At 45.3% G+C, this 25,917-nt stretch overlaps 1 protein-coding gene across 2 annotated transcripts; it reads right to left on the reverse strand.

The window, feature by feature from the left end:
* Positions 1-7,445: 7,445 nt before the first annotated feature.
* LOC141653034 (inositol-3-phosphate synthase-like) lies at positions 7,446-11,732 on the reverse strand. Of its 2 annotated transcripts, XM_074460670.1 has the most exons (10): positions 11,355-11,685; positions 11,087-11,155; positions 10,735-10,870; positions 9,608-9,855; positions 9,162-9,504; positions 8,909-9,085; positions 8,629-8,817; positions 8,594-8,597; positions 8,473-8,532; positions 7,572-7,839 (listed from the first exon to the last, which is right to left on the reverse strand). In XM_074460670.1, exons 1-10 carry the CDS (start codon positions 11,543-11,545, stop codon positions 7,724-7,726), a joined length of 1,533 nt encoding a protein of 510 aa, XP_074316771.1. In that variant the 5' UTR covers positions 11,546-11,685; the 3' UTR covers positions 7,572-7,723. The 2 variants fall into 2 exon arrangements, with proteins under 2 accessions (XP_074316770.1, XP_074316771.1); XM_074460669.1 differs by lacking the exon at positions 8,594-8,597 and having other exon boundaries at positions 7,446-7,839; positions 8,473-8,535; positions 11,355-11,732.
* Positions 11,733-25,917: the final 14,185 nt, after the last annotated feature.

The raw sequence follows: 25,917 nt of genomic DNA on the forward strand, positions 1-25,917 counted from the left end.
TCGACGCTCTCTCAAAGCTTGCCAGTTCAACCATCAAGAATGTCAGTCGAACCGTGCTGGTGGACATCAGGAATGCCAAAAGCATTACTGAGACCGTCGGCATGGTGGGCGACATAGAGGCCGAGACAACGTGGATGACTCCGATAATGAAGTACAAACTGATGAATGAATTACCGGAGGACCGCAGTCTCTCACAGAAGATAAAGAGGATCGCAGCAAGGTACTTGGTGTTTGAAGGAGAATTATACAGGAGGTCCGTGATAAGGCCACTCTTGAAATGTGTCGGCCCAGCCGACACGGAGCTAATACTGACAGAAGTTCACGAAGGCATCTGTGGTCATCACATGGGGGCAAGAACACTAGCCCACAAAGCTCTCCTAGCCGGCTACTTCTGGCCTACCATGCTTGAGGATTCCAGAGCTAAGACCAAGAAGTGCAAGAATTGTCAGATGCATGCTCCGGTGATACACGCACCTTCCCGAGACCTGCAACCGGTACTTAGTCCCCTTCCTTTTGCACAGTGGGGGATGAATCTACTAGGGCCATTTCCAACGGCATCCGGAGGAAGAAAGTACTTGATTGTCGCCATTGACTACTTCACCAAATGGGTTGAAGCTGTAGCGGTACCTGCCAAGACCACGACGGCCGTAAGAAAGGTAATCTGGGAAAATGTCATAACTCGTTTTGGGTTACCCCAAGTCATGGTATTTGACCACGGCCGAGAGTTTTGGAGTGACACAATAATGAACTGGTTGGAGGAACTTGGCATCAAATTTGCATACTCCTCCGTCTGCCACCCACAGAGCAACGGACAGGCGGAGGCATCCAATAAAACAATCCTCAACGGTTTGAAGAAGAAAGTTGAAGACCTAAAGGGAAGATGGGCCGATGAACTACCCGGCGTCCTGTGATCCCTCCGGACCACAGAGAAAGAAGCAACGGGGTACAGTCCATTCCACTTAGTCTACGGGTCCGGCGATCCCGCTAATTGAAGCGGCGGTGCCGCTTTCGTAACGGCCACCTTTAACCCGGTTGAAAATGAGGAAGGTCTGAGAACCTCCCTAGACCTGGTCGAAGAAAGCCGAGATACAGCACGCCTCAACTTGGCAGTATACCAAAACCGAATGAGAAGAGCCTACAACCGGAGAGTCCACAAAAGGGACTTAAAAGTAGGGGATCTAGTCCTAAGAAAGTCGGCCGCCACCAACAAAGGGAACATTCATGGTAAATTGACGGCCAACTGGGAGGGTCCTTACAAAGTGGTTGAAGAAATGAGGCCGGGTACATACCGGCTGACAGATATGGAGGGTGTGCCTTTGATGAGCCATTGGAACACTGACAACCTCAGGAAATACTTTGTATAGCGGCGGAGGTGTCCAAAACTGTTGTTGGCACCCCAACGCGTGTTTATATCTATTGAAAAATCATCCAAGTTTTCCATCAAAGTGTTTATCCCCTCCGTAGTCATATCGAGGTAGACGCCACGGCCCAAGCCGGGCAGTCACCCCAAGAAGTAGACGCCACGACAGTCACTACCAGCGCAGTTGATACTCGCGAAAGCGACCAACATGCCTTAGGAACGTATAAGTACAGTTGAGACGCAATTCTAGCCGCCTCGGCCAACCGAAGGCCTGGCAGAGGAAGCGATCAATATGTCTACAGATACGAACGCTGTCTAGCCGTAACCTCTAGCCGCCTCGGTCAACCGAAGGCCTGGAAGAGGACACAACGGTCGATACGCTAACATGTTCACAGCGGCGGTTGGAAAGCGCAAATCGGACGCCTCGGCCAGACCGAGAGTGAAAGAGGAAGCGACCAACATGCCAACATGTTTAAAAAACGTTAAACACAGTTGAGATACGCATTCTAACTGCCTCGGCCAGGCCGAAGGTAAAAACGAAAAAGCGCTCAATTAATAACGTAAGAAGACAAGTGAAGGATTGTGATCAAAGCCCCGGCCAAGCCGAGGGCCAATAAACAAGCTTTATTGAAAATGATTACAAGTAAGGAGAATACAGACGACGACCGTCCCCATAGGGATAAGCCGAAACACAACCTACCAAAGTTTTACAAAAAACAAGGAAAAGAAGAATAAAAGGTTACAGACATATCATTTGAAGCGCCAAAAGATGGCAGGGAGGAAAGGCTTAATTATTGGCCCCCGAACAGCTGAAGCTATCCGAGATGTCGGGTGAACCTGGTGACGACCGCCCGTCTCCCTATGCCTGTTGCTGCTGCTGCTCGCCATCGGCGACGTCAGCGGCATCATCTTTGGTAGGCGACCCAGAAACTGTCTTGGCAGCTTCAGCCTCAGCAGCCTCAGCTGCCCTCATTCTCTCAGCTTCCTCCTTGGCCGCCTTCGCCTTCTCAGCATGGGCCGCCTTCTCCGCGGCCTCCTCTTCCTCCTTCTTCACCCTTGCCTCCTCAGCGGCCTTCGCCTCCGCGGCCTTCTCCTTAGCATCAAGCTTGTCATCAAGCAGCTCGTCAAATTTTTGCCACGGAAAGGAGCTATCAAGAAAGAGCTCCCCTATCACTTCCCTGGCGGCTTCTTCGGCCAGGTCCCGGTATTGGGCGCACATGTTAGGAAGAATCTTGCTTTGGAGCGTCTCAATGTCCAACTCCCTCTCGGCGATGATAGCCTTCTTATTCTGAAGCGCCTTCCCTTGGGCCTTAAACATGGACCTCCATTCCTCCCTCTTCTTAGCATTGAAGTCGGCGACGGCCTGAAGCTTGTCACGCTCCTCCAGCAGCTTAGTGGCTTCAGCCCCCGCAGCCTCAACCTTAGCTCTCTCAGCAAGGACCGCCTTTTCAGCGTCCTCCCTAAGTTTTCGCTCAGCACGGACCGCCTTTTCAGCCTCAGCCTTGGCCCTCTCAGCTTCCTTCTTCGCAGCATCGAGCTCAAGCTTGAGCCGATCAAGCTGTGGGGCAACTTCAGCCATGACCTTTTCTTGCTCCATAATATGAGCACCGGCCACCTCAGCCCACTTCGACAGCATTCTGGACAAACTCAGGCCCTCCGACCTAATCTGGGCGGGGGTAGGCTTCGGGAAGGAGGAGACGACGGTGGCATCTTTACCACCTGCCTGCGTAGGTCGCTTCTCAGGACGTCGTTCAACAGTGTGTCCGGTAGACGGCGGCGGTTGATCTACAAAAAATTCAATCAAAGCATCCATGTCAACATTCATGGACATACCAGAGAGCCTGTCATCAGGAACGCCTAATGAACCGGCTAAGTCTGAGCCACAGGATAGATCTGTACCAGGCTTGGCCTTCTTGGTCGGATGACCCATTTCTCCAGAAGCCTCGGTAGCGAGAAGCGGCAGCGTGGCGGCGTGATAGTCTCTTTCCTCTTGCGGAAGAGAGGAGATTCCACTGCCAAGGTGACCTCCTCCTCGGTAATATCAACGATCTCCACCGTCTCCTTTTGGACTGAAGGGATGGGAGGTGGAACTGATGTTGACGCCGTCGCCGCCGAAGACTTTGTTTTTCGCGTTCGGCGCGGTATGTTACCAGCAACCTTCGCCTGGGCCGCCGTCGTATCTAGGCCCTTCAACTGCTGGTCCATAAGGTCGTTTGGCGCCGGTCTGCGATCACGCGTATCGGCCTTCGGATGCCTCTCAACAACGTTCTTGTCTTTGTCAAGTCCCATCTTCAAGAGGATTTCCTCAGACAGATCCGAGCCAAAACGGTCTGTAAAAGAAACGAAGTAGGAGTTAAACAAAAGAAATAAATCAAAGTTCAAAAAAAAAAAAAAAACAGAAACATGGAAAGCAGAGATGGGCCTCACACCGACCCCACTCACCCTGCGCTAGGGCCGGTATGAGGCCGACGTGGCAGAGCGGCTCGTCTTGAAGAATGATCTGCGTCGGGGGCATCCATCCCTTCAGCGACCCATCCTTCTCAGTCTCAAACAACTTCATCGCCCGTCGTTCGTCCGGATTAAGAGGGACCTTCAAGGCGTCCATCTTAAGCTTGCCCCGGGAGACATATTTCTCACGCTCCCATTTGCTCTCGCACCGCAAATTGACTTGGTGCTGGAAGGACCGAGGCAGTGGGTAATCCCCTGGAACCTCAACATACACCCACCGTTTCTTGCAGTCCTTGCAGGAAGTGAGCTTGGGGACGGTGAGATAACCTGGCTCGGTCTGTACGCTATACCACCCCCTGCCACCGGCGACGTTCAGTCGAAGGTGATGAAGCCGGCGGAATAGGTTCACCGTTGGAATCTCCCCCTTGAACCGGCATAGCCACACAAAACCAATGATCGTCCTAACGGCCAACGGATGCAGCTGTGCCACAGCGACGTTCATGGCTTTAATAATGTTAGCAACGTATACATTGAGAGGAAACCGGAGCCCATACTCCAGGTGTCTCATGTACACGCCGATACAACCCGGAGGAGGGCAACAGACGGCCTGACCCTCTCTAGGAATAACAATCTTATACTCCCTGCCAAAGGAGAAATGATGTTCGAAGAAGTCAGGACCAGAACAACTGGCAAATTTGTGGGTCCAAGCACGGTCAGGGCCGATCTTACAGGCGTCGCCGTGATCCAGGATGTACGGCCTCTCGTCATCAAAATGAGCCCTTTCCCCATCATCACCGTCATCATCAACATCATCATCATCCTCCCAATCCTCCAGAACTTTTGGATCAACTTCAGGAGAAGGAGACCTAGGGCCCCCGGACCTTATCGGGATGGCGGCTAGTGCCTCCTCTTCATCAAAACGCGACGGGGAACCCCCCGGCGCAGGATTACTAGGTCCGGCATCAGCAGAAGACATGTTCACAACAAAAAACTTAAACAATTAAAAAGTTGGAAAATTTGTTTGTTTACCTTGGGAAGAGTGTTACGCCGAGTAACGCTTCGAAGACTAGAGAGAAGTTTCGTCAAAGAAAATTAAGCAAGAAGAAGAAAATTTTTTGAGAAAATGAATTTGGAAGGCCAAATTCAGGGGCTAACTCTCCTATTTATAGGGCAAAGCCCACTCAATCCGACCAATCAGGGCAAAACCCATGAAGCGTCAACCAATCAACAACGAGACACATGTCAAGCATGCAGCCACGGAATGTCAATCGTCACAACAGTTACCAATCTTCTTTGACACGCTACTTGGCAGAATGCCAATCGACGTATCTTCTTCAACACGCTCCTTATCCACTTGCCAAACGGCCGGCTGATCCACCAAGCTTGGCAAAGACGGCCGGGGCAATCAAAGCATCAAGCACTCTCAACCTTGGACCCCGGCGGCGACATCTTCCTTTCCACATTTGATGTCCATTGCACATCCATGCGGAGGGGGGATATGGTACGGTACGGCCAGGAACAAGCCGAGGAAGAAGAAGCCGGGGAAGAAATCTCAACTTGCGCAAAATACGCTCAACACTCATCGAAGGTCCATACCACGGCATAGACTACGCTGGGGGCAAATTGATGGGGCATATTCGCACCACCGACCGAGTTAACATATTGAGCAAGGTCAAAGATCAAGAGACAACAAGTCAACATGTTAGACCGCCTAAGCGCGCGACTGTCGGCCGGTCACTTTGGGTCTCTACCGGGCAACCGCCACGGTAGGAGACATATCCGCGTACTCATATCCAAGACCCCTCGGCATGGAGTCAACAGGGCCCGCCGGCCTGTCATGGGTCCCTCGGCCGAGGGTAGAACAGACTTTCCACCTGCTACGCCACTTGACCCACTTGGCCACTACGTGACAAAAGGTGAAAGTCTATAAATACTTCTCAACCCTCATTGAGGAAAGGATCCACAATCTAACCTAAAACTTACTATTCATCTGGTATAAACTCCCTTATCTCTCTACAATATACTTTGTCAAGTAACATACAACTTAATCCCTTTAAGTTCACTGACTTGAGCGTCGGAGTGAGTACGCTCGGTGCAAAGCCGAGCCCTCAGTTTGTTCATCGTTTCAGGAGAGACCGAGAGGAAGAGTCAAGGCAAGGAAGGACATCCATTCACCAAGCTTGCGTGGTAAACAACACTGCTCTGGAATTACACCCGGAACAAGTGGGAAGAAAGCAATATATGTAATGGGTAAGAAGGGAGAACAAATGAATTATTGATTGTAGAGCTAATGTTAAGCTAGCAACAATCAAATGCAAGGATGCTCAATCCCAATTCTAACCCAATTTTGCAAATTAATCATAAGACAACTCTCCAAAATATATGAATAATGCTTGAGAGTTTCTCACATCTTTTTCTTCTTCTCTTTCTTTCAGTTCAATGCATTCTTCTTTTTTCTTGCTTTTTCTTCTTTTTTTTGATTATTTTTTTCTTCTTTTCATTCTCATTTTTTTCATTTCAACTCCTCAATTTTTCATTTTTTCTCTCCTTTTTTCTTTGAGCATTAAGACCAAACTCACATGATTTCCCAAATTTTGAAACAAATCCCAATTGATCACCCAAGCAAAAACAAACAAAGCTACTAGCTCAACAAGGTAGACAAAGTTATAATGTAGCTAGGGAAAATTGTTTGTGAAAGGGGGTCAAGAAGGCAATTATATCATGTGAATGGCTCCAAAATGCTATAACAAATGAATGCATGCTTACAAAGAAATGACATGAGAACCATACTTGTGCGTATTGATGAAACACACATCATAAGGAGACCTACACTCACCTAAGAGAGACCGGATATGGATGCGTCGGTCTAAAGAGGTTCTACCTTACCATCAGGGCCGTCTTTGGACCCGTGCGGGCCGAGCGGCTGCACAGAGCCCCCAATTTTTTGGATCAGAAATCAAAGTAAAAGCAAGAATAAATAAGTAGAGTACACTAAATGTTCAATGAAACATAGTGTCTTGGTGGATAGTAATTAGGTTTCTAAACAAGAGATATTTGGTTCAAGACCTAGTAGCCACATTTATGTACTTTTTTTTCTTTCTTTTTTAAAAATTTGTTTCTTAAAATGTTATATAGGGGGCCCATATCTAGAGTTCGCACAAGGGCCCCCGAAATCCCGAGACGACCCTGGGAGTTGCGCAATGCACATGGCAGCTTCTCACCAAATGGGCCTTACCATGTCCTTTCTTATGATCGCTGTTAATGCTATGTTACTCCAACACTTCATCAATGCTATTTTACTCCGACACTTCACTTAAATGCCGTGTCGGTGTCCGACACGACACAACATTTCAATTTAGACCACAAAACAGGAAAATTCACCCTAAATAGCCGTACCCGACACGCCGACACGACACTTCAATTTAGACCACAAAACAGGAATATTCACCCCAAATAGCTGTGTCCGACACGCCAACACGTGTTAGCGTATCTGAGTAACACAGAGCAAGACTAGCCGATGTCGACTAACTTAGCTGATAAATTCACTGAAGCTATACTTGTTCAGTTGTTAAGGCGATTTTAGAGTTTGAGATTGGTTTTTATAGTATGGCTAAAAGCGAGCAGATGAAACAAGACGTCACATAAGAAGAATACTAACGATTGGATAATTACATATTTAGCCTTAGATTAATTAGAGAACGGGAGAGGATACACCATAAATTGATGAATGATGAACGATTCAGAGAAACAAGACATAAAACCGCAGGAAAAGGTAGAGTTGGATTAATGGGGGATAAGCCTAATACAACAACAACTAACACCTAAGGAAAGAGCTTTCAGGTCACATAAGTTTTATTGCCGAAGCTCAGGATCAAGGGCGGTTGCTGCTGCTACGGCTACGGCTACGATCATCACTTATACTCGAGAATCATGTTGTTTTCCGGGGCCAACCCCACACAAGCCCTCATTATGTTCTCCAGCATTGCCCTCTGCTTGGATAGTGCATTCACCACTGGTGTGCCTGGTGGAACCTGTCATTTTTTAAACAGTAACCCAATTCAATTATCAAATATCAATACAAAACTGGAAGGGTCTGGGTCGGGGGCGGGGTCAATTCATGACCCCTTGTGAATGGAAGATACCGAAATTGGCAACGTCAATACAAAAAATACTACTCTCCCTAGTCCCTACTAGAGAACTCAAAAGAAGGAAACAAATACTAATTGCTGTGGGGTAAAGGCCGACGACGGGTAATGGAAGTTGTGTTACTAAAGGATGCCACTTGGGTAACTGAAATAACTAAAGCCAAGGACGAACAATGACAAAAACATCAAAGGAAAATCATTATGTCGTATTAAACATGTCATGTCCCCATCTGTTTCATCTAATGTCTAATTCATCTCAAGTGTGTCTTTTTTCTAGAGTCCTAGACTCGGATCCTCCCACTCTTCGTGTCGCTCATCAATTAATCATAGAACTGATCCCAAAACTACATTTAGAAAAAAAAAAACACCGCTATTCATAAAAAAAATAACCTACGTCACAAGAACTGATGAAGTGGGATTTTTATAGACGAAATAGACATGAGACTGTTGTACCGAACTTCTTATGCATTTAATATAATAATCAACTGTTAGTACAGTACAAGAGGAGGAGGGTCTTACAAGAGGGGCTTTGGTAAGGTAACTGAGTATGGTAGCAACAGGATGGAAGGAGTGGAACTTCTCCTGCAAAATATATATATAGAGCTAATTAATTAAACAAACTTCAATTTGTCGACAAAACGATTCTAGTTGTCGATAGTACCATGACTACATTACCTCGTTCTCGGCCTTAAGCTGGATGCGAGTGCTGAGTTCCGCAAGGAGGACTAAGTCGAGGATGATCGGAGCAGCCAACAGAGAGTCCTCACAGGTGTTGTGCATCACTATGGTGTTCTTTCCACCCATGAAGATCTCCGATGTGTACTCATCCATGGCTCTCTTGCTATCCCCCACATATGGGACATACTAACATTTTCAAAAGTTACACTAACATCAGCATACATCATCATATCTAGCGATTTACTTTTGAATTACCGTAATTTGTTCAAATGTATACCTTGATGACAACAACGTGATCAGGGTGTTCACCAGGCTCAAAGAGAATGCCATTGCTTGCAACCATGTCGTCCACGACATTACTTTTAGAGATCTCTTTAGACCTAAAAGTCTGAGGTGCCGAAAGGTTCATACCGTCATTGTTACCCAAGTGGTTGTAGCTCACTATTGATGTTGGCTGCAGTTCCACATTTAAATTAGGCGTCAGTCAATTATGTAAAATAATATTGTAGCGGTTATATATCAAGCTTTACCTTGATACCAGCTCCAACAAGGAAGTCAACGAGCACAGACTTGATCTTGGTTTGACCACTCTTGAAGTCATCACCTCCAATCAAGCTGTTATTCTTGATGGCCAGATCAATGAGTCCGGGGACGAAAGTGTTCTGAGGACTTCCATTGATGAAAGGCACATTTTCAAGAATACAAGCCAAAGCATACAATGTGGAAGGAGAAATTTCGGACTCATTCTTGTCGACAGACGCCAAAAAGTTGTCCGTGGTGTCATTCAGACCCACCACCACATTGCTGTACCTCTCTGTGTTTCCTGTCCATAACACCACCACCTTGTCCACTTTGTTCTTCTCCTTAAACTCCCTTCAGATCATTTCCCATTACATACATACCCATCATTTATAAACTTAATGACCGAATATTGTACAAGTTGTAAAGAAAGAAAGAAAGAAAAGATTAAAGATACCTGATATCCTTAATGACTTGATCAACTTGCTCTTTCTTAGTGCCCTTAATGATGTTATTGGCACGAGAATCTTGATTGGCTGCGATGAAATCAGGGTCATAGATACCGGGAAGAGGAACCATATGCTCCATGTAAGGCCGTAATTGCTTCTGAAGATCAATGTCCAGGACTTTAGCCCTGCTCATTGCATCTGCTAGGTTCAACTTGCTTATGTCCCATCCCCCAAATACTATGTCATCCGGGTTCACCTGTTTCATTCATATTTCGTCTTACCTCATTAATTCATCACAACTCCTAATCATATTTCGTCTTAGCTTAATCACCACTTCACTAAATATTCCCATAATCCATCCTAAAAGGCAGATATATTTATAATTTTAAACTCGCACTGTCCTGGACTCCGGTCAACCACTCTTACCAACCAACCTTGCGGAGATGAAGAGGGTTAATGAAGATTGAAGAAGATGAAGATTGAAGATTTCTTTTTTGTTCTGTACCTTTTTCTTTGTCTTTCTCCAATCGTAAAGTTCGTACTATGTACTGCCTTTACGATTGCGGGAGGGTATTAGGAGATTGGGCCTAGTATAGGCCCAACTACCATTAGGGTTTGCCATTAGGGTTAGGGTTTTCCATTAAGTTGGGAGGTATTATAAATACCTCACGATGTAAAAGATTATCATTCAATAATACAAATTCTCCCTTATGCATTTATCTCACCCTCTATAATCTTAACACATAATCGTTTGTTTACCTAATTTATTCAATTCCGTTCTATTCTCGTCCTCTCTGGTGTGTTACTTACTGTTAGTCATTTATTTACATTTGGTTTTAAAACTCTTTTAATGTCATAAATGTGTGTGTATATATTAACCTTTACATGTGTCTGTCCACTTGCATGAAAATACAATGAAATAAAATGAACTCCTCATTAGACAATGGACATCTAAAAACAAAGCCAAACGTAAAGGTAAACAATTGACAAGAACGGAAGGGTAGCCAGCCACTTGCAAGTTGCAACTAAAATTAAGGTCGGTCGATATCGACCTTGACATATTAGGCCAAAAGTGAGTGTACAAATTTAATTGCAAGTTTAACAAGTAAAAATGAAGTAGGGGATGTAGTTATACCATAGGAAGGAGGGTCTTAAAAGGAGCATAGATTTCTTCGCCATTGAAAGAACCGACACGAATTGAGGAAGCTTGAGTAAGTGATCCAAAATAGTTGGCTTGCTGTATCTTGTCCTTTGTTGCCCATGATATTCCCCTGCCCCCATTTTAAACCATTGCCCAAATCAATTTCTCATATATATATATATAATCATTCTCAATGTCCTCTAAACTATTTTAAATTTTTAATTAATTCCGAGATGTATCGTCTTTTCTGATTTCATCTTATACACCGGGTTAAATGTGTCGCCTTTTGTTGTTAATGTTTTAATTGGCTGAAAATTGAGTAACCATTAAAAGAGGAGGTACTTACTCACGGTTAGCGATCACACCACCGGTTAAGGTGCACCCGTTGTTGCCACCCCAGCCTACTAGCATCACCCTGCATTTAACATCCTTTTATAATCAATTTGTTTAATCATCACGTGTTACGAGTCGGAAAAATAATTATCAATTACTTGTACTCTTGTACTACTTTTACGTCACAAACAAAACAACAGCAAACAATACGTAGTAGTAGTAGTATATTTATGAATGATGAGATGGTAAAGTCGTAAAAAGGAAAGTAGGACAATATATACCCAAGTTTGGGGACACGAGTATCAGTCTTAAATTGATACTTGACGGACTTAGGCTTGACGATCCATTGATAACCGGAACCCTTACGGTTCTCATGAACCAACTCAGTAGTTTGGTAATCATATACTGAGTGGATTTCACCATCACTGTACTCAACATTAGGGCTCTCAACCTTGAAGTTATCAATAAACATTTTTGTTTGAATGAATTGGTTTGATTCTCTTTAGTTTACAGCCGTTAAACAAGGATCTTCCCCCCTTTAGAAAAGGAGAAAGAAAAGGCCAACTTTAGTGGCTTTGCTTACTCACTTCCAAACACTTCTCTCAAACTCTCTTTTTTTCAACACTTGGGAAATTATGAGACTTGCTTACTTGCTTATTGTTTGGTTTCCTTGGCAGTGTATTTATAGACTCGAACCTTGTGTTATGGCCTTCCACTTGGCACTTATTTAGTGGCTTTGCTCATTTCTACTTTATTTACATAATGTGAGAAAACGTTTTAGGCTTTGCATTTTCTAGTGTATATTCTAGTACTCATTCTCATTCAAAACAAAAAAAACAGTTGTTTTATCATACTTGTCGAGTCATATTTTCTAATGTGAATATCTTTAGTTACACATTATTAAAAATTATAAAAATTTGATATTTTTATAATTTTTATGACGATAAATTTTTATAAAGATTTTACATGACTATATTTTGTCGTATAGATTAAGAACAGGGCCGTCTTTAGACCCGTGCGGCTGCACAGGGCCCCCAATTTTTTGGATCAGAAATCAAAATAAAAGCAAGAATAAATAAGTAGAGTACACTAAATGTTCAATGAAAGATAGTGTCTTGGTGGATAGTAATTAGGTTTCTAAACAAAAGATCTTTGGTTCAAGACCTATTAGCCACATTTATGTACTTATTTTCCTTTCTTTTTTAAAATTTTGTTTCTTAAAATGTTATATAGGGACCCCATATCTAGAGTTCACACAAGGGCCCCCGAAATCCCGAGACGGCCCTGCTTACCATTTTGTAGCTTGCCAAAAGTCAAGATCAAGCCTATTTGGTTCATTTTTCATCTCCCACCTACTATGTCAAGACATCCCCATGTAGCAATATCCATCATAAAAGAACAAATCATTAACTTAAGCAATCATTAGGATATGCAATAGGGCATAAGTAGGACAAGCAAAGAATTAGAAGCAAAAATTCACACAAATTTTTCAAAAATTCTCACTAAATCTACACTAACTAAATGCAAACTAACTAATATGCGAATGCAATCTCTCCCCAAGCTAAACATAGCATTGTCCTCAATATGCCAACAATTAAACTACCCAACGAAACCATAAAAATGACTCAAAGCACATAAACAAGAAGGACAAGAGGTCATATTTAATGGGTTCCAAGACATAAACTAAAATGCAAAGTAAAGAAAACTTACTAGAGTAGCGAGCCTCCCCCAAGCTAGCATGTATTCGGGAGACTCTTCCATTGCATCAACAATTTAAGAAAAGGGCCTAAAATTGAAAATTTGATGAAGGAATGATGTTTGCCAGTGATTAGGCAACTTTTTTTTAATTTTTTTTTTTTTCGGAAAAACTTGTGTCCCCGATCGGGGTTGACCCTATCTTGCTATATTTGACTTTTTCCGCATTTCTTTTAGCTCCTCCGTTCTTGAAAGTTACGACCCCGATCGGGGTCTCATGCATGGGGAAGCGTTCAATCACCTTTTCTTCATTGTTTACCTATAAATCACAAAACAAACATCGTCAAGACTAGTAATTTTATTTCTATTTTTACTAAAACATTAAATTTGCGGAAAATTAAAAACAAAAACAAATAAAAGCGATTTCCCGAAATGAATATCTATTGTCCTCTAAAAAACATGTCAACGCCCTTAGAAGTTGATCATATTCCTGCGCATGAGCAATACACAAGCATATGTAAGCAATTGATAAGATAAAAACTTGATAAAGCAAGGGTAAGAGATAGGATATCTTATCAAAATGCTTATGAGAGATTTCATAAGTACCACCGTACTACTCCACTCGTCAGTAAGAGATGGACCATCATGCTTAAGACCATGAAACAAATTGTTAGTGCACAACATATCATCATAAACGGTCTCAATTGGGTGGTATGAAAACTCTAAATGGTAGGACTTTCGGGAATTGGGGGTTTCATCCCTATTAACTTTTATGTCACATAGTCCACCATCTACTTCTAATGGGTCCACTATATCCTCCATGGAAGGATTTGTAAAGGGTTCTAAGGTCTCGGGTAAAACCTCGTCCTTTTCATTGAAAACGGGCCCAACATCGTCCATGGTGGGTGTGTCATCTACTACAAGGTCAATGTCATGAGTCTCTACATGGTCAATCGGAGTGATGTTATGGGGAATTTTAGAAGAAAAATTAGGACCATCATCATCATCTTCCAATAGTTCTAAATTATTAGTTGCAAAAGACTCACATTGGGAAGGTGGAAGAGTAGAAGCTTTGATAAATCGCTCATTTCCTTCTTGCATTTCTGTGAGCATGTCTTCGAGCATTTTTATGATACGAGCCTCGGATGCTTGTTGCTCCAAATGATCTTGAAGAAGCGTTGCACGCCTCAATTCTTCTTGGCGAGCTACCTCCCACAATTGACTTTGGCTAGCCATGAAATCAAAGAAATTTCAAAGTTCTAGCCCCATCATGTAGTAGACACTCCCATTACTCAAGTTTAGAGCTATTTCTCGGGTCTCAAAATTCATGCCATTAAGCGCGAATTGAACTATGTAATCCCCATCAAGGACATGTCCAAGAGAGAGGAGACTATCGCAAAAATGGCAGAATCGGGCAAGATAGTCATGAAAAGGCTCATCTTGGAGTTGTGGGACGAATTTGTAATTCATTATGAATGGCCAATAGCTTTATCACCTACAAAAATAGACACTAAAACTACAAAGAAACCGTGAGATTATCCCAAGGAACAAGTGTTCCTCGAGATAAAATAAAATAAGATAAAATTTAACAAGTAATTAGCAAACAAAATCGTCTCCCCGGCAACGGCGCCAAAATTTGATAGGCTTATCACGTACCTATTCAAAGATAATATTTATACCCTAGCAAAACAAATGAATGTAGTACGTAGGGGTCGAACCACAGAGAGACGGGAGTTGTTAATTAGTTGTCATGGGTTGAATTCTATCGAGGTCGGTTACGTTTGATTTATTGGTTTGTTGATTAGAAAATAATAAACTATATGATAAAAGGAGTCTAGGGAAGTCGGGTTACACATGCAAATTATGTAAATGCTTAAATTAAACATAGGAGTTGATGAAGCGTTAATTGTTTAGGCTTAGAGGCACCCACCTTACGGCATTAGTGTCAACCATGGATCGGGTCCTAGAGAAACTCTCGTCCATGACTAGGTCGTTCTACTACACATGCTTAGTCTAATTCAATTCCGTGCTTTTCGACTTTAGAACGAATGAACAAACTTAATCGATGAATAAGGCCTTTAAACAAAGATTAAACGTTAAGATGCAAACATGTGATAAAAACAATTAGACAATATTATATCAACCTAATTTATCATTTTGCAAATAATTTTTATGCATGGCTTCCTTTATTCCCTAGACAAAATAAACTACTCTAACATAAAGTAAATGTAAACCAAACTAATGACAATTGAAATGATAAACATAATGAAAATAGGAAAAGAATTACCTTGAGATGGAAATGGAAATGGAACTAGGAATTGAAGAACAATGCTTAATAGAAATAATCTTGAAATGTAACTTGAATATGACTTGAATGGAGATTATATTGAAATGCTTAAGGTAAAATGTTTGTAACATAAAACTATAAGTAATTCTAATTTGAACTAAACTAAACTAAAGACTAAACTAAACTAAGACTTATAGAGAATTTCTATGTAAAAGATGTGTAGAAAGATGGATGTGTAGATGTTGAAGTCTACACCCTTTATATAGGAAATAAGGGGTGAAACTTAGAGCAATACAAGGGGTCAACCCTAAATATTTTCTCTTAATTACTTGAGTAATTGCCTTGAGAATCCCATGTTGGCCATCAACGCCTTCTTAATTTAATTGCACAATTAGCATCCAAAGAGCATCTTAAGATGAGCATCCAATGCATTCTCCCATCTTCTTCTACTTGGGCTTTAACACTTGATTTTATACTTGGACTCCTTTCTTGACTTGTGTTGTGCATTTCTCAAATTAATCCACCACATTTGCTCATGCAAGTCCCATACTTTACTTCATTGTTGATCCATTTTTCTCTTCAACTTAGCTTTGTATCCTAGTGCTTGTAAATATGTGGAATTAAGCTCCTTAAAGCTTAAGTACCTACAAAATATGATCGAACGTGCAAATGCAACTATAAATACAATATTAGCTCAAAATCACTAAGGTTAGTGCATAATGTCAAATATATTAGAACTAAAAGAAGGAGATAAAGTTTATATAAAATGGTCTTATCATGTTGTGATGGTGTTGTGATGTTTGTGGTGGAGTTACTTGCGGGAGTGGCTTCACGCCCTAGTTCGCCCACCGTGGAACCCGCCATGGGAGGGGTTGTGCACATTAAGGGACAGGGTTATCGCTCGTTGATGAGCGGAATTTTGGTAGGGATTGGTTGCGGCCTCCCACTGGCGGCGTGAGCTACCTGTTGCGATGGGTAGTACACACCTCGGTGTGTAGCCGGTTACTGTGTGAGATCGGGAGACCGGGGACGGAGGATGATCAGCTGGTTACTTTATGCACTTGTCTTATTTTAGTTATGCAGAACTGACCCCGTTGTTGTTTTGTAAAATCTGTAGTGATACATTCGGGGATGGTGAGCAGATTGTGACAGGTGATGCACTTGATGAGCTTGGGTCAGTCAAGGGAGAGTCACCACGCAGGATTAGTTATCACAGTCAAGAGTCTTAGCTGTCGTTTGTCAGTTGCTAGTTTTTGGATATTACTTATGTTGGATTTTGAGACAATGTAACCTTTATAACTCTCGTACTTTAATAAATGTGTTTGGACTGTTACTTTTGATATATACTAATGATAAGTCCATAATTTATACATATTTACCCCATTATTTAGCTCCATTTTATATGTATTATGTACTACCTTTAGTGTTCATGAGCTAATATTTGCTTTCTAGTTTCATTTGTATGTTTTCTCATGTTTTGTAGGAAAATGAACTAAAATGAGTCCAATTCTACTCAATTACAAATACTAGAAGCATGAACTAAGCTAAAGAAGTACATGGATTTGCATAGATAAAGTGATGGATTAATTTGAGAAATGCAAAATAAGGTCTTATGCAAAGTCAAACCCAAGATTTGAAGTCCAATTAAGGTGGAAACTTTGGATGCTTAGTGAAGTTTTGGATACTAATATCACATTTAACCAAGTGATTAAAGAGACATTAAGGATTTGCATGGTATTCCTCTAGGTAATTACTCAAGAATTGAAGGAAAATTAAGAGTGTGCTTAGGATGCCATTTTGGGATTCCTCTACAAATTTTACTTCCTTATTTCCTATATAAGAGGTGTTAATCTCATAATTTCTCATAATTCTCTCTAAGTTTAGTAGTTAGATTAGTTTAATTATTAGCTTAGCTTAGATTAGATTTACTTTATGTTAAAAACATTTCAATACAATTTCCATTCAAGTTTTATTCCAAAATTTCATTTCAAGTTATTTTATTACAAGTATTGTTCTTCCATTTCTAGTTCATTTCCATATTGCAAGGTAATTTCTATTTACATTTCCATAATGTTTATCATTTTAATTATCATTAGTGTAATTTACATTTTCATCATGTTTGAGTAGTTACATTTGTCTAGGGAATAAAGGAAGTCATGCATGATTAAGTAATATTAAATGTCAAAATAAGGATGAGTTAATATTGTATAAATGTTTCTATCACATGTTTGCACCATAATGTTTAATCTATGTTTAAAGGCCTTATTCATCGATTAAGTTTGTTCATTCGTTCTAAAGTCGAGAGGCACGGAATTGAATTAGACTAAGCATGTGTAGTAGGACGACCTAGTCATGGACGAGAGTTTCTCTAGGACCCGGTCTATGGTTGACACTGTTCCGGGTGTAATTCCAGAGCAGATGTTTGTTACCACTCGTAGCTAGTAGAACGATGTCCTTGCTTGAATCCTCCTTGCGGTCTCCTGAAACGATGAACAAACTGAGGGCTCGGCTTTGGCCGAGCGTACTCACTCCGACGCTCAAGTCAGTGAACTTAGAGAGAAGTTGTTGTAACTTGGCTAAGAGTATATTGTAGAGAGATAAGGAAGATATTACCAGATGAATAGTGGTTATTAAGTCAATTTGTGGATCCTTTCCTCAATGAAGGTTGAGGAGTATTTATAGGCATTCACCTTTTGTCACGTAGTGGCCAAGTGGCCAAGTGGCTATCAGGTGAAAGGACCGTTGTACCCTCGGCCGATGGACCTGTGGCAGGCTCGCCGAGGGTCTTGGATATGAGTACGCGGATTTGTGTCTCGGCTGGCTAGTTGTCCGGCCGAGACCAGGTGACAGCCGATGGGCTCCATCGGCAAGACTATCTAAGTCGTTGACTTTCTTTGTGGATACCCTTGACCTTGCTCAATATGTTGACTTGGTCACGGTGCGAGAATATGCCCCATCAATTTGCCCCCAGCGTAGTCTATGCCGTGGTATGGGCTCCGATGTATGTTGAGCGTATATTCTGCGTAAGTATTTTTGCAAAATTTCTGGTATCGGCTTCTTCTGAAGCATCGGCGTGGTTCTTGTTAGGCCGTACCATATCCCCCCTCCACATGGATGCGTAAGGGGCATCCGATGTGGAAAAGAAGGTGACGCCGCCGAGACCGGGTGAGAGTGCGGTTATTTTTGATTGCCCCCCGGCCGGTGCTTCCGGCTTGGTCGATTATGTGGGGCGGAGAGCAGGTGCCTAGGAATTTGTTGAGGGAGATGAACAGGCGAAGAGATGTGAATGGGCGTGTTGAATACGCTTGGTAACTGTAGCATTGATTGACATTCAACTATTGCAACGATTGACATTCCGTGGTTGCATGTCCGACACGTGTCGCGCTTGATTGGTTGACGCTTCATGGGCCGTGCCCTGATTGGTCCCTCTTCATGGGCTTTTCCTATAAATAGGGCGTTATTAAAGTGATTTTGGCCATTACTTTCATTTCCTCAAATTTTCCAAAATTTTCTCCCAAAATCTTCCTCTCTTTAAACTTTCAAAGGCTTTCTTTTCTTCCAATCTTCGGTCTTCGATCCGGCGAGTGTTTTTCTTTGAGGTAAACAAACAAGTTTTCTTTTATTTCGTTAGTAATTGTTGCGAACATGTCCTCTGTTGATGCCGGGGCTAGTACTTCTGCGCACGGGGTTCCCATCGCGCTTTGACGAGGAGGGGATACTAGAAGCCGTCCTGTTAAGGTTTGGGGGCCCTAGGTCTCCCTCTCCGTTCCGATCTGCCCCTCCTGGAGGAGTTGGAGGATGAGGATGATCTTTGATGATGAGGGGGCTCCGTTGATGGTGGAAGGACGACTATCCCGGATCATGGTGAGGCTGCACGATCGGCCTCGACCGTGTATTTACAAATAAATTCGCAAGGCGATTCGGGGAGACTCTTTTCGGAGATCATTTCTCCTTCGGTGAGGGGTATAAGATTGTTATCCCCGAGGAGGGTCGGGCGGTCTCTTTGTCCTCCCCGGGTCATATCGGCGTGCATATTAGGCATCCGGAGTATGGGCTCCGGTTTCCTTTGAATGAGCATGTCATGGCCATCATCAAAGCTATGAACGTTGCCGTGGCCCAACTGCATCCGTTGGCCATGAGGACGATAGTCGGCTTTGTATGGATCTGTCTCTTTAGGGGAGGTCCCATCGATTAACTTGTTTCGCCGCCTCCATAGTCTTGGCCGTCAAAATCCGGCAAAGTGGGGTGGTACGGCGTCTACGAGACGGAGCCGGGCTACGTCTCTGTGAACAAACTCACTTCTTGCAAAGACTGGCAAGGGCGATGGGTGTACGTCCAGGTGCCGGATGACTACCCATTGCCTCGGTCTTTCCAGAGCCCCGTTCACTTACGGTGTGAGACCCGGGAAGAGTATGAGAAACACATCTCCCGGGGTAGCAAGGTTAAGATGGACGCTTCGTTTGTCCCCCTTACTGCGGATGAGAAGCGGGCGATGCAGCTGTTTGATGCTGAGGAGGGATGGCTGCCCCCGACTCAGATTATTATCCAGGATGAGCTGCTATGCCGCGTCGGCCTCATACCGGCCCTCAACTGGGGTGAGTGGGGTCGGTGTGAGGCCCATCTTTGTTTGTTGTGTTCCTTTTTTAGAGCCTTGTTTTACTTCCTTTATGTAACTCTTGTTTGATTTCTTGCAGATCGGTTTGGGCGAGATCTGTCTGAGAAGGACTTGAAGAGGCTAGGGCTTGACAAGGACGGGAAGGTTGTCAATCGGCGTCCTACGGCTGAGTTGAAAGATCGCAGGCTATCCCCCAACGAAATCATGGAAAAGCAGACGAGGGGGTTGGATCAGGAGACGGCCCATGCACGGGTTCTTGTAGGCGTGCCGAAGAGATCGAAGAAGGCGGCGTCCAAGTCGGCGGCGGTTTCAACGCCAACTCCCTCTTTGACCCCGGTGGTCCAAAAGGATCATGTGGAGGTGATCAACATTACTGAGGAGGAGGTGACCGTTGCTAAGGTCCCTTCTCCGAAGAAGAGGAAAGACCCACCGTCTGCCTCCACCGCTGCCGGGGAGAAACCTGCCTCTACCAGCCCTCCAAAAAAAAGGGTCCAAACTGGTACGGATCTAACCTGTGGTTCGGATTTAGCCTTGGTTCGTTGGACGTTCGATGACGAGACTTTTCGATGTGTCAATGCACGGTGACATGGATGCCCTGTGTAAATTTTTTGTAGATCCATCATCGGCGATTTCTGGCGTTCTCCGAAGCGGCGAGGGAAGCGACTGAGCGGGCGATTGAGAAGGCGGGTGACGGGAATGTCACCGTTGACTCCTCACCCCAGAAGGCTACTCCTACCGAGCTCGTGGCGGAGGGTGAGAGAATATATAAGAGGTTGGGGAAATGGAGCCGTCTAGCCGCCTCCCTCATCATGGAGCAGGAAAAGGCCGCGGCCCAATCGGGCCACCGATTGCAAAGCTCAAGCTTGATCTCTCGCTGCGAGAGGGAAGCCGGGAAGGCTAAGCGGATCTTCGTGTTGCCGAGAAGCGTGCGGAGGAGGCCGAGAAGTCGTTGAAGGCCGAAAGGGCCAAAGTTGAGGAAATTTGACGGCGCCACGGCCAAGATGATGGATGAGTGGAGAGGTATAAGGGTGCCTACGACGCCGTGGTTGCCAAGAGGGACGAGTGGGAGGATCTATTCGAAGCGGCGGAGGAGCTCGGGAACACACAGCTATCCTGGTTCAAAAAGAGAAGGATATTGACATGCTTCAAGATGATCTCCTCCCTAAAATGTGCGTTCAATTCCGGGACCAGGCCGAGGAGGCGGCTAAGGAGGCAATCGAAGGCTCGACCCGACGGCACTTTCCCGTGGGATAAATATGACCAGCTCCTGGATGAGATGGCTGAAGCTGCGGGAAGCGCGGCTGCTGAGAAGGCGGAGGCGGCGAAAGCAGCTCAGATAGCGTTGGCCAAGGCGGCCTATGATGCAAAGGAGGCCGAAAAGGAGGCTGAGAGGCTAAAGGTGCTCGAAAATGTCGAGCCTTCTCTTGAGCCGGCCACCGTAGATCTGCCGCCTCGATGGAGGGAAGCAACGAGGCATAGGGAGACGGGCGGTCGTCTCCGGACTCACCCAAGCATCTCGGATAGCCTTAGCTGTTCGGGGGCCAACTATTGAGCCTTTCCTCCCTGCCATCTTTTGGCGCTTCAATTGATATGCTTGTAATCTTTTGCTTTTCTTTTCCCTGTTTTGTAAAAAACTTTCTTGGTAGGTTGTGTTTAGGCTTACCCCTATGGGGACGGCCGTCGTCTGTATTCTTCTTTTAATTCTTTTAACAAAGTTTGTCCTATTGGCCTTTGGCTTGGCCGAGGCATTGATCAACCACCTTTGTTTGTCTTTTTGCGTTATTAATTGAGTGCCTTCGTTTTTACCTTTGGTATGGCCGAGGCAGTTTGAATGCATATCTCAACTGCGTAACGTCTTTGATGTATTGACCGGTACGTCCCCGTTGCTTTCGGCAAGTTGCCGAGGTAATCGGGGTTAAGGCTCGATAGCAATTCTTCTAGCGTACCGGTCATTGTGTCCCCGTCGCTCTCGGCCAATTGCCAAGGTAACGGGGTTATGGCTCGATAGCAATTCTTCTAGCGTATCGGTCATTGTGTCCCCGTCGCTCTCAGCCAATTGCCAAGGTAACGGGGTTATGGCTCGATAGCAATTCTTCTAGCGTACCGGTCATTGTGTCCCCGTCGCTCTCGGCCAATTGCCAAGGTAACGGGGTTATGGCTCGATAGCAATTCTTCTAGCGTATCGGTCATTGTGTCCCCGTCGCTCTCGGCCAATTGCCAAGGTAACGGGGTTATGGCTCGATAGCAATTCTTCTAGCGTATCGGTCATTGTGTCCCCGTCGCTCTCGGCCAATTGCCAAGGTAACGGGGTTATGGCTCGATAGCAATTCTTCTAGCGTATCGGTCATTGTGTCCCCGTCGCTCTCGGCCAATTGCCAAGGTAACGGGGTTATGGCTCGATAGCAATTCTTCTCTTTGGGTGGCGATTATGGAGGACAGGCACTTGGATGGAAAACTTGGTTGTTTCTTCATTTAAGATCACGCGTTGGGGTGTCCACATTGTGTTTGGACACCTCCGCCGCTATACAAAGTACTTCCTTAAGTTGTCGGTGTTCCAATGGCTCATCAAAGGCACACCCTCCATGTCTGTCAGCCGGTATGTACCCGGCCTCATTTCTTCAACCACCTTATAGGGACCCTCCCAGTTGGCCGTTAGTTTACCATGAATATTTCCTTTGTTGGTTGCGGCCGACTTTCTTAGGACTAGATCTCCTACTTTTAAGTCCCTCTTGTGGACTCTTCGGTTGTAGGCTCTTCTCATCCGGTTTTGGTATACTGCCAAGTTGAGGCGTGCCGTATCTCGGCTTTCTTCGACTAGATCCAGGGAGGCTTTAAGGCCTTCCTCATTTTCGACTGGATTAAAGGTGGCCGTTCTGAACGTCGGCACCGTCGCTTCAATTGGTAGGACTGCTTCGGATCCGTAGACTAAATGGAAGGGAGTGTATCCCGTTGCTTCTTTCTCGGTGGTCCGTAGGGACCACAGGACGCCGGGTAGTTCATCGGCCCATCTTCCTTTAAGGTCTTCCACTGTCTTCTTCAAACCGTTGAGGATTGTTTTATTGGCTGCCTCCGCCTGTCCGTTGCTCTGTGGGTGGCAGACGGAGGAGTACGCATACTTGATGCCAAGCTCTTCCAACCAGTTCATTATCAGGTCACTCCAAAATTCTCGGCCGTGGTCAAATACCATGACTTGGGGCAATCCAAAACGGGTTATAACATTCTCCCAGATTACCTTTCGGACGGCCGCTGTGGTCTTTGCCGGTACTGCTACAGCTTCAACCCATTTGGTGAAGTAATCAACGGCGACGATCAAAAACTTCCTTCCTCCGGAGGCCGTTGGAAACGGTCCTAGCATGTCCATCCCCCACTGTGCGAAAGGAAGGGGGCTAAGCACCGGTTGTAGGTTTCGGGAAGGAGCATGTATCACCGGGGCATGCATCTGACAGTTCGTGCATCTCTTGGTCTTCGTTCTGGAGTCTTGAAGCATGGTGGGCCAGAAGTAGCCGGCTCGGAGAGCTTTGTGGGCTAGTGTTCTTGCCCCCATGTGGTGTCCGCATATGCCCTCGTGAATCTCTGTCAGTATTAGGTCGGTCGGACCGACACATTTCAAGAGTGGTCTTATTACGGACCTTCTGTATAGTTCCCCTTCGAATACCAAGTACCTGGCGGCGATCCTTTTGAGTTTAGCCGAGAGATTGCGGTTATCCGGCAACTCGCTTGTGAGTTTGTATTTCATTATCGGAGTCATCCACGTCGTCTCGGTTTCCACATCCCCCACCATGCCGATGGTCTCAGTGATGCTCTTCGCATTCCTGATGTCTACAAGCACAGTTCGGGGTGACGTTTTTGACGGTTGGTGGCAAGTTTTGAGAGCGTCGGCTCGGTTGTTCTCGGACACTGGGACACATTGGATTTGGAAAGATTTCAATTTTGCTATGTCGGCTTTTACCCTTTCCAAGTATCTTACCATCCCGTCGTCCCGAGCCTCAAACTCTCCTCTGATTTGGTTAGTAACCAAAAGTGAGTCTGTCTTCAACACAATGTGTTCCGCTCTCCGTGCTCTCGGCCATCTCGACTCCGGTTATCACCGCCGTATTCGGACTCGTTGTTCGAAGCCGAGAAGGTAAATTTCAAGGCGTACTCAAACTCGTCTCCGTTTGGGCTGATAATGAGGATGCCGGCTCCCGATTTGTTCGTCGTGGAGGAGCCGTCGGTGTAAACCTCCCATACGCCTGAGTTTGGCTCTTCTTGATATGTGCATTCGGCCGGGAAATCTCGCAAGTGCTTGCCCCTTTATCGAAGGCCTTGGTTTGTACTGAATGCCGAAGCCGGAGAGTTCTACCGCCCATTTGATAAGCCTACCGGATTGTTCGAATTTCTCCAAAGCTTTTTCCAAAGGCTGGTCGGTTAGGACCGTCACGGGATGAGCGTCGAAGTAGGGTTTTAACTTCCTTGCGGCAATGACGACGGCGAAAGTCGCTTTCTCAATTAGCGGGTAATTTCTCTCGGCGGGCGGCGGTGTATGGTCGACAAAGTAGATTGGGTGTTCTTTGTTTGTCTTCTTCCTCGATGATCACGGCGGCGACCGTGGCCGAGGTAATCGCTATGTACGGGTATAGCGTCTCCCCTAGTATCGGCTCGGGCCAGTCGGGAGAGTCTCGAAGATGAGCTTTTAGTTGCTTGAAAGCCGCGCTCGCTCCTCCCCGGTGAAGTCTTTATTCCCTTTCAATACTTTGAAGAATGGGGTACTCTTGTCGGCTGACCGAGAGATGAAACGGGCGAGAGCCGCCATTCTCCGGTCAAGCATCATAACCTCTTTTCGATTCCTTGGTTCCGCAGATTTAGGATTGCTTGGACTTTCATCGGATTGGCATCAATGCCCGCACCGACGAGTACACCGAGGAATTTACTGCCCGGACACCGAAGTTGCACTTCATTGGGTTGAGCTTCATCTTGTACTTCCTTAGTGAACAAAACGTTTCCCGTAAATCGGCCGGTGCTCTGTTGTCGGACTTGCTTTTCACAATAGCGTCGTCGACGTAAGCCTCAATGTTTCGCCCTTTTTGACTTTGGAATACTTTGTCCACCGGTCGGTGTACGTTGCGCGGCGTTTTTCAAACCAAACGGCATCATTTTGTACATGTATGTGCCGTTCGCGGTGATGAATGCGCATTTAGGCATGTCCTCCTCATCCATGAATACCTGGTGATATCCCGAGAAGGCGTCTAGCGAGGCTCGGCATGGTGTAGCCTGCCGTGGCGTCGATTAAGCTATCTATCCGAGGCAAAGGGTAACAATCCTTGGGGCATGCTTTATTAAGGTTGGTAAAATCTACGCACATTCTCCATGCCCCCGATGATTTCTTCACCATTACGACGTTGGCTAACCACTCAGGATAAGTACAAGGCATAATAAAGCCTGCTGCTAGTAATTTATCTACCTCGGCTTTGATGGCGTCATCTTTCTCGGCCGAGGAGTTTCTCATCCTTTTCTTGTGGGGGCGAGCGGTGGGGAGTACGTTTAGCTTGTGAATGATTACCTCCCGGCTCACGCCGGCATCTCGGCCGCCGAGTAGGCGAAGACGTCTTTGTTTTCCCTCGCAGATCTAGGAGAGCGGCTCTGAACTTTGGTTCCAAGTCGACACTGATAGTCACGGTGCGGCCTGGGTCAATCTCTACCTCCTCCGTCTCCGCTCCCTCTACCCTGCCGACGGTGGTATCCGTGTGTTTGCCATCCTGTCGTAAGGATGGGCTCTTCCCCTTTTCTGATTTCTTCGCCGCTTTGAAGGATTGCAGGTTGCACCCTCTGGCGGATACTTGGATATTCACCACCTCATCGCTCTCGTTCTTCGAGACGAGCTTATGCGCTTCCCCCTGGTCCGAGACATACATTAGTGTCAGGGCCCGGATGGACATCACCGCGTCAACCTCACTCAGGGTGTCTCGGCCTATGAGGACGTTGTAGGCGGATGATCCGTCAATGACCACGAATTCCGACATAACGCTCTTGGCTGCACCTCGCTCTCCGAACATTACTGGCAGCCTGATTGACCCCAGGGGTACCATGCCGGCCCCAGAGAAGCTGTACAACGGGCTGGTGCAGGGGGTCAAGTCCCCAACCTTCAGACCGAGGCTAAGAAAGCATTCCCCGTACATAATATTTGTGTAAGCGCCTGTGTCAATTAGGCACCTCTTCACCAAGTGGTTGGCTATGTCCAGGTGGACTGTAAGTGGATCGTTGTGAGGAG

Source organism: Silene latifolia, chromosome 4 (assembly GCF_048544455.1).
Source record: "Silene latifolia isolate original U9 population chromosome 4, ASM4854445v1, whole genome shotgun sequence".
NCBI lineage: Eukaryota > Viridiplantae > Streptophyta > Magnoliopsida > Caryophyllales > Caryophyllaceae > Silene > Silene latifolia.

What these genes read in the sequence shown, in the direction of transcription:
- LOC141653034 (XM_074460669.1), bottom strand. Translation starts at nt 11,545, where the DNA reads ATGTTTATTGATAACTTCAAGGTTGAGAGCCCTAATGTTGAGTACAGT. An exon ending in TTAAGACCCTCCTTCCTATG is followed by an intron (nt 9,856 to 10,734) that starts GTATAACTACAT and finishes TGAATGAAACAG; the next exon opens with GTGAACCCGGATGACATAGT. An exon ending in TTGTTGGAGCTGGTATCAAG is followed by an intron (nt 9,086 to 9,161) that starts GTAAAGCTTGAT and finishes GTGGAACTGCAG; the next exon opens with CCAACATCAATAGTGAGCTA.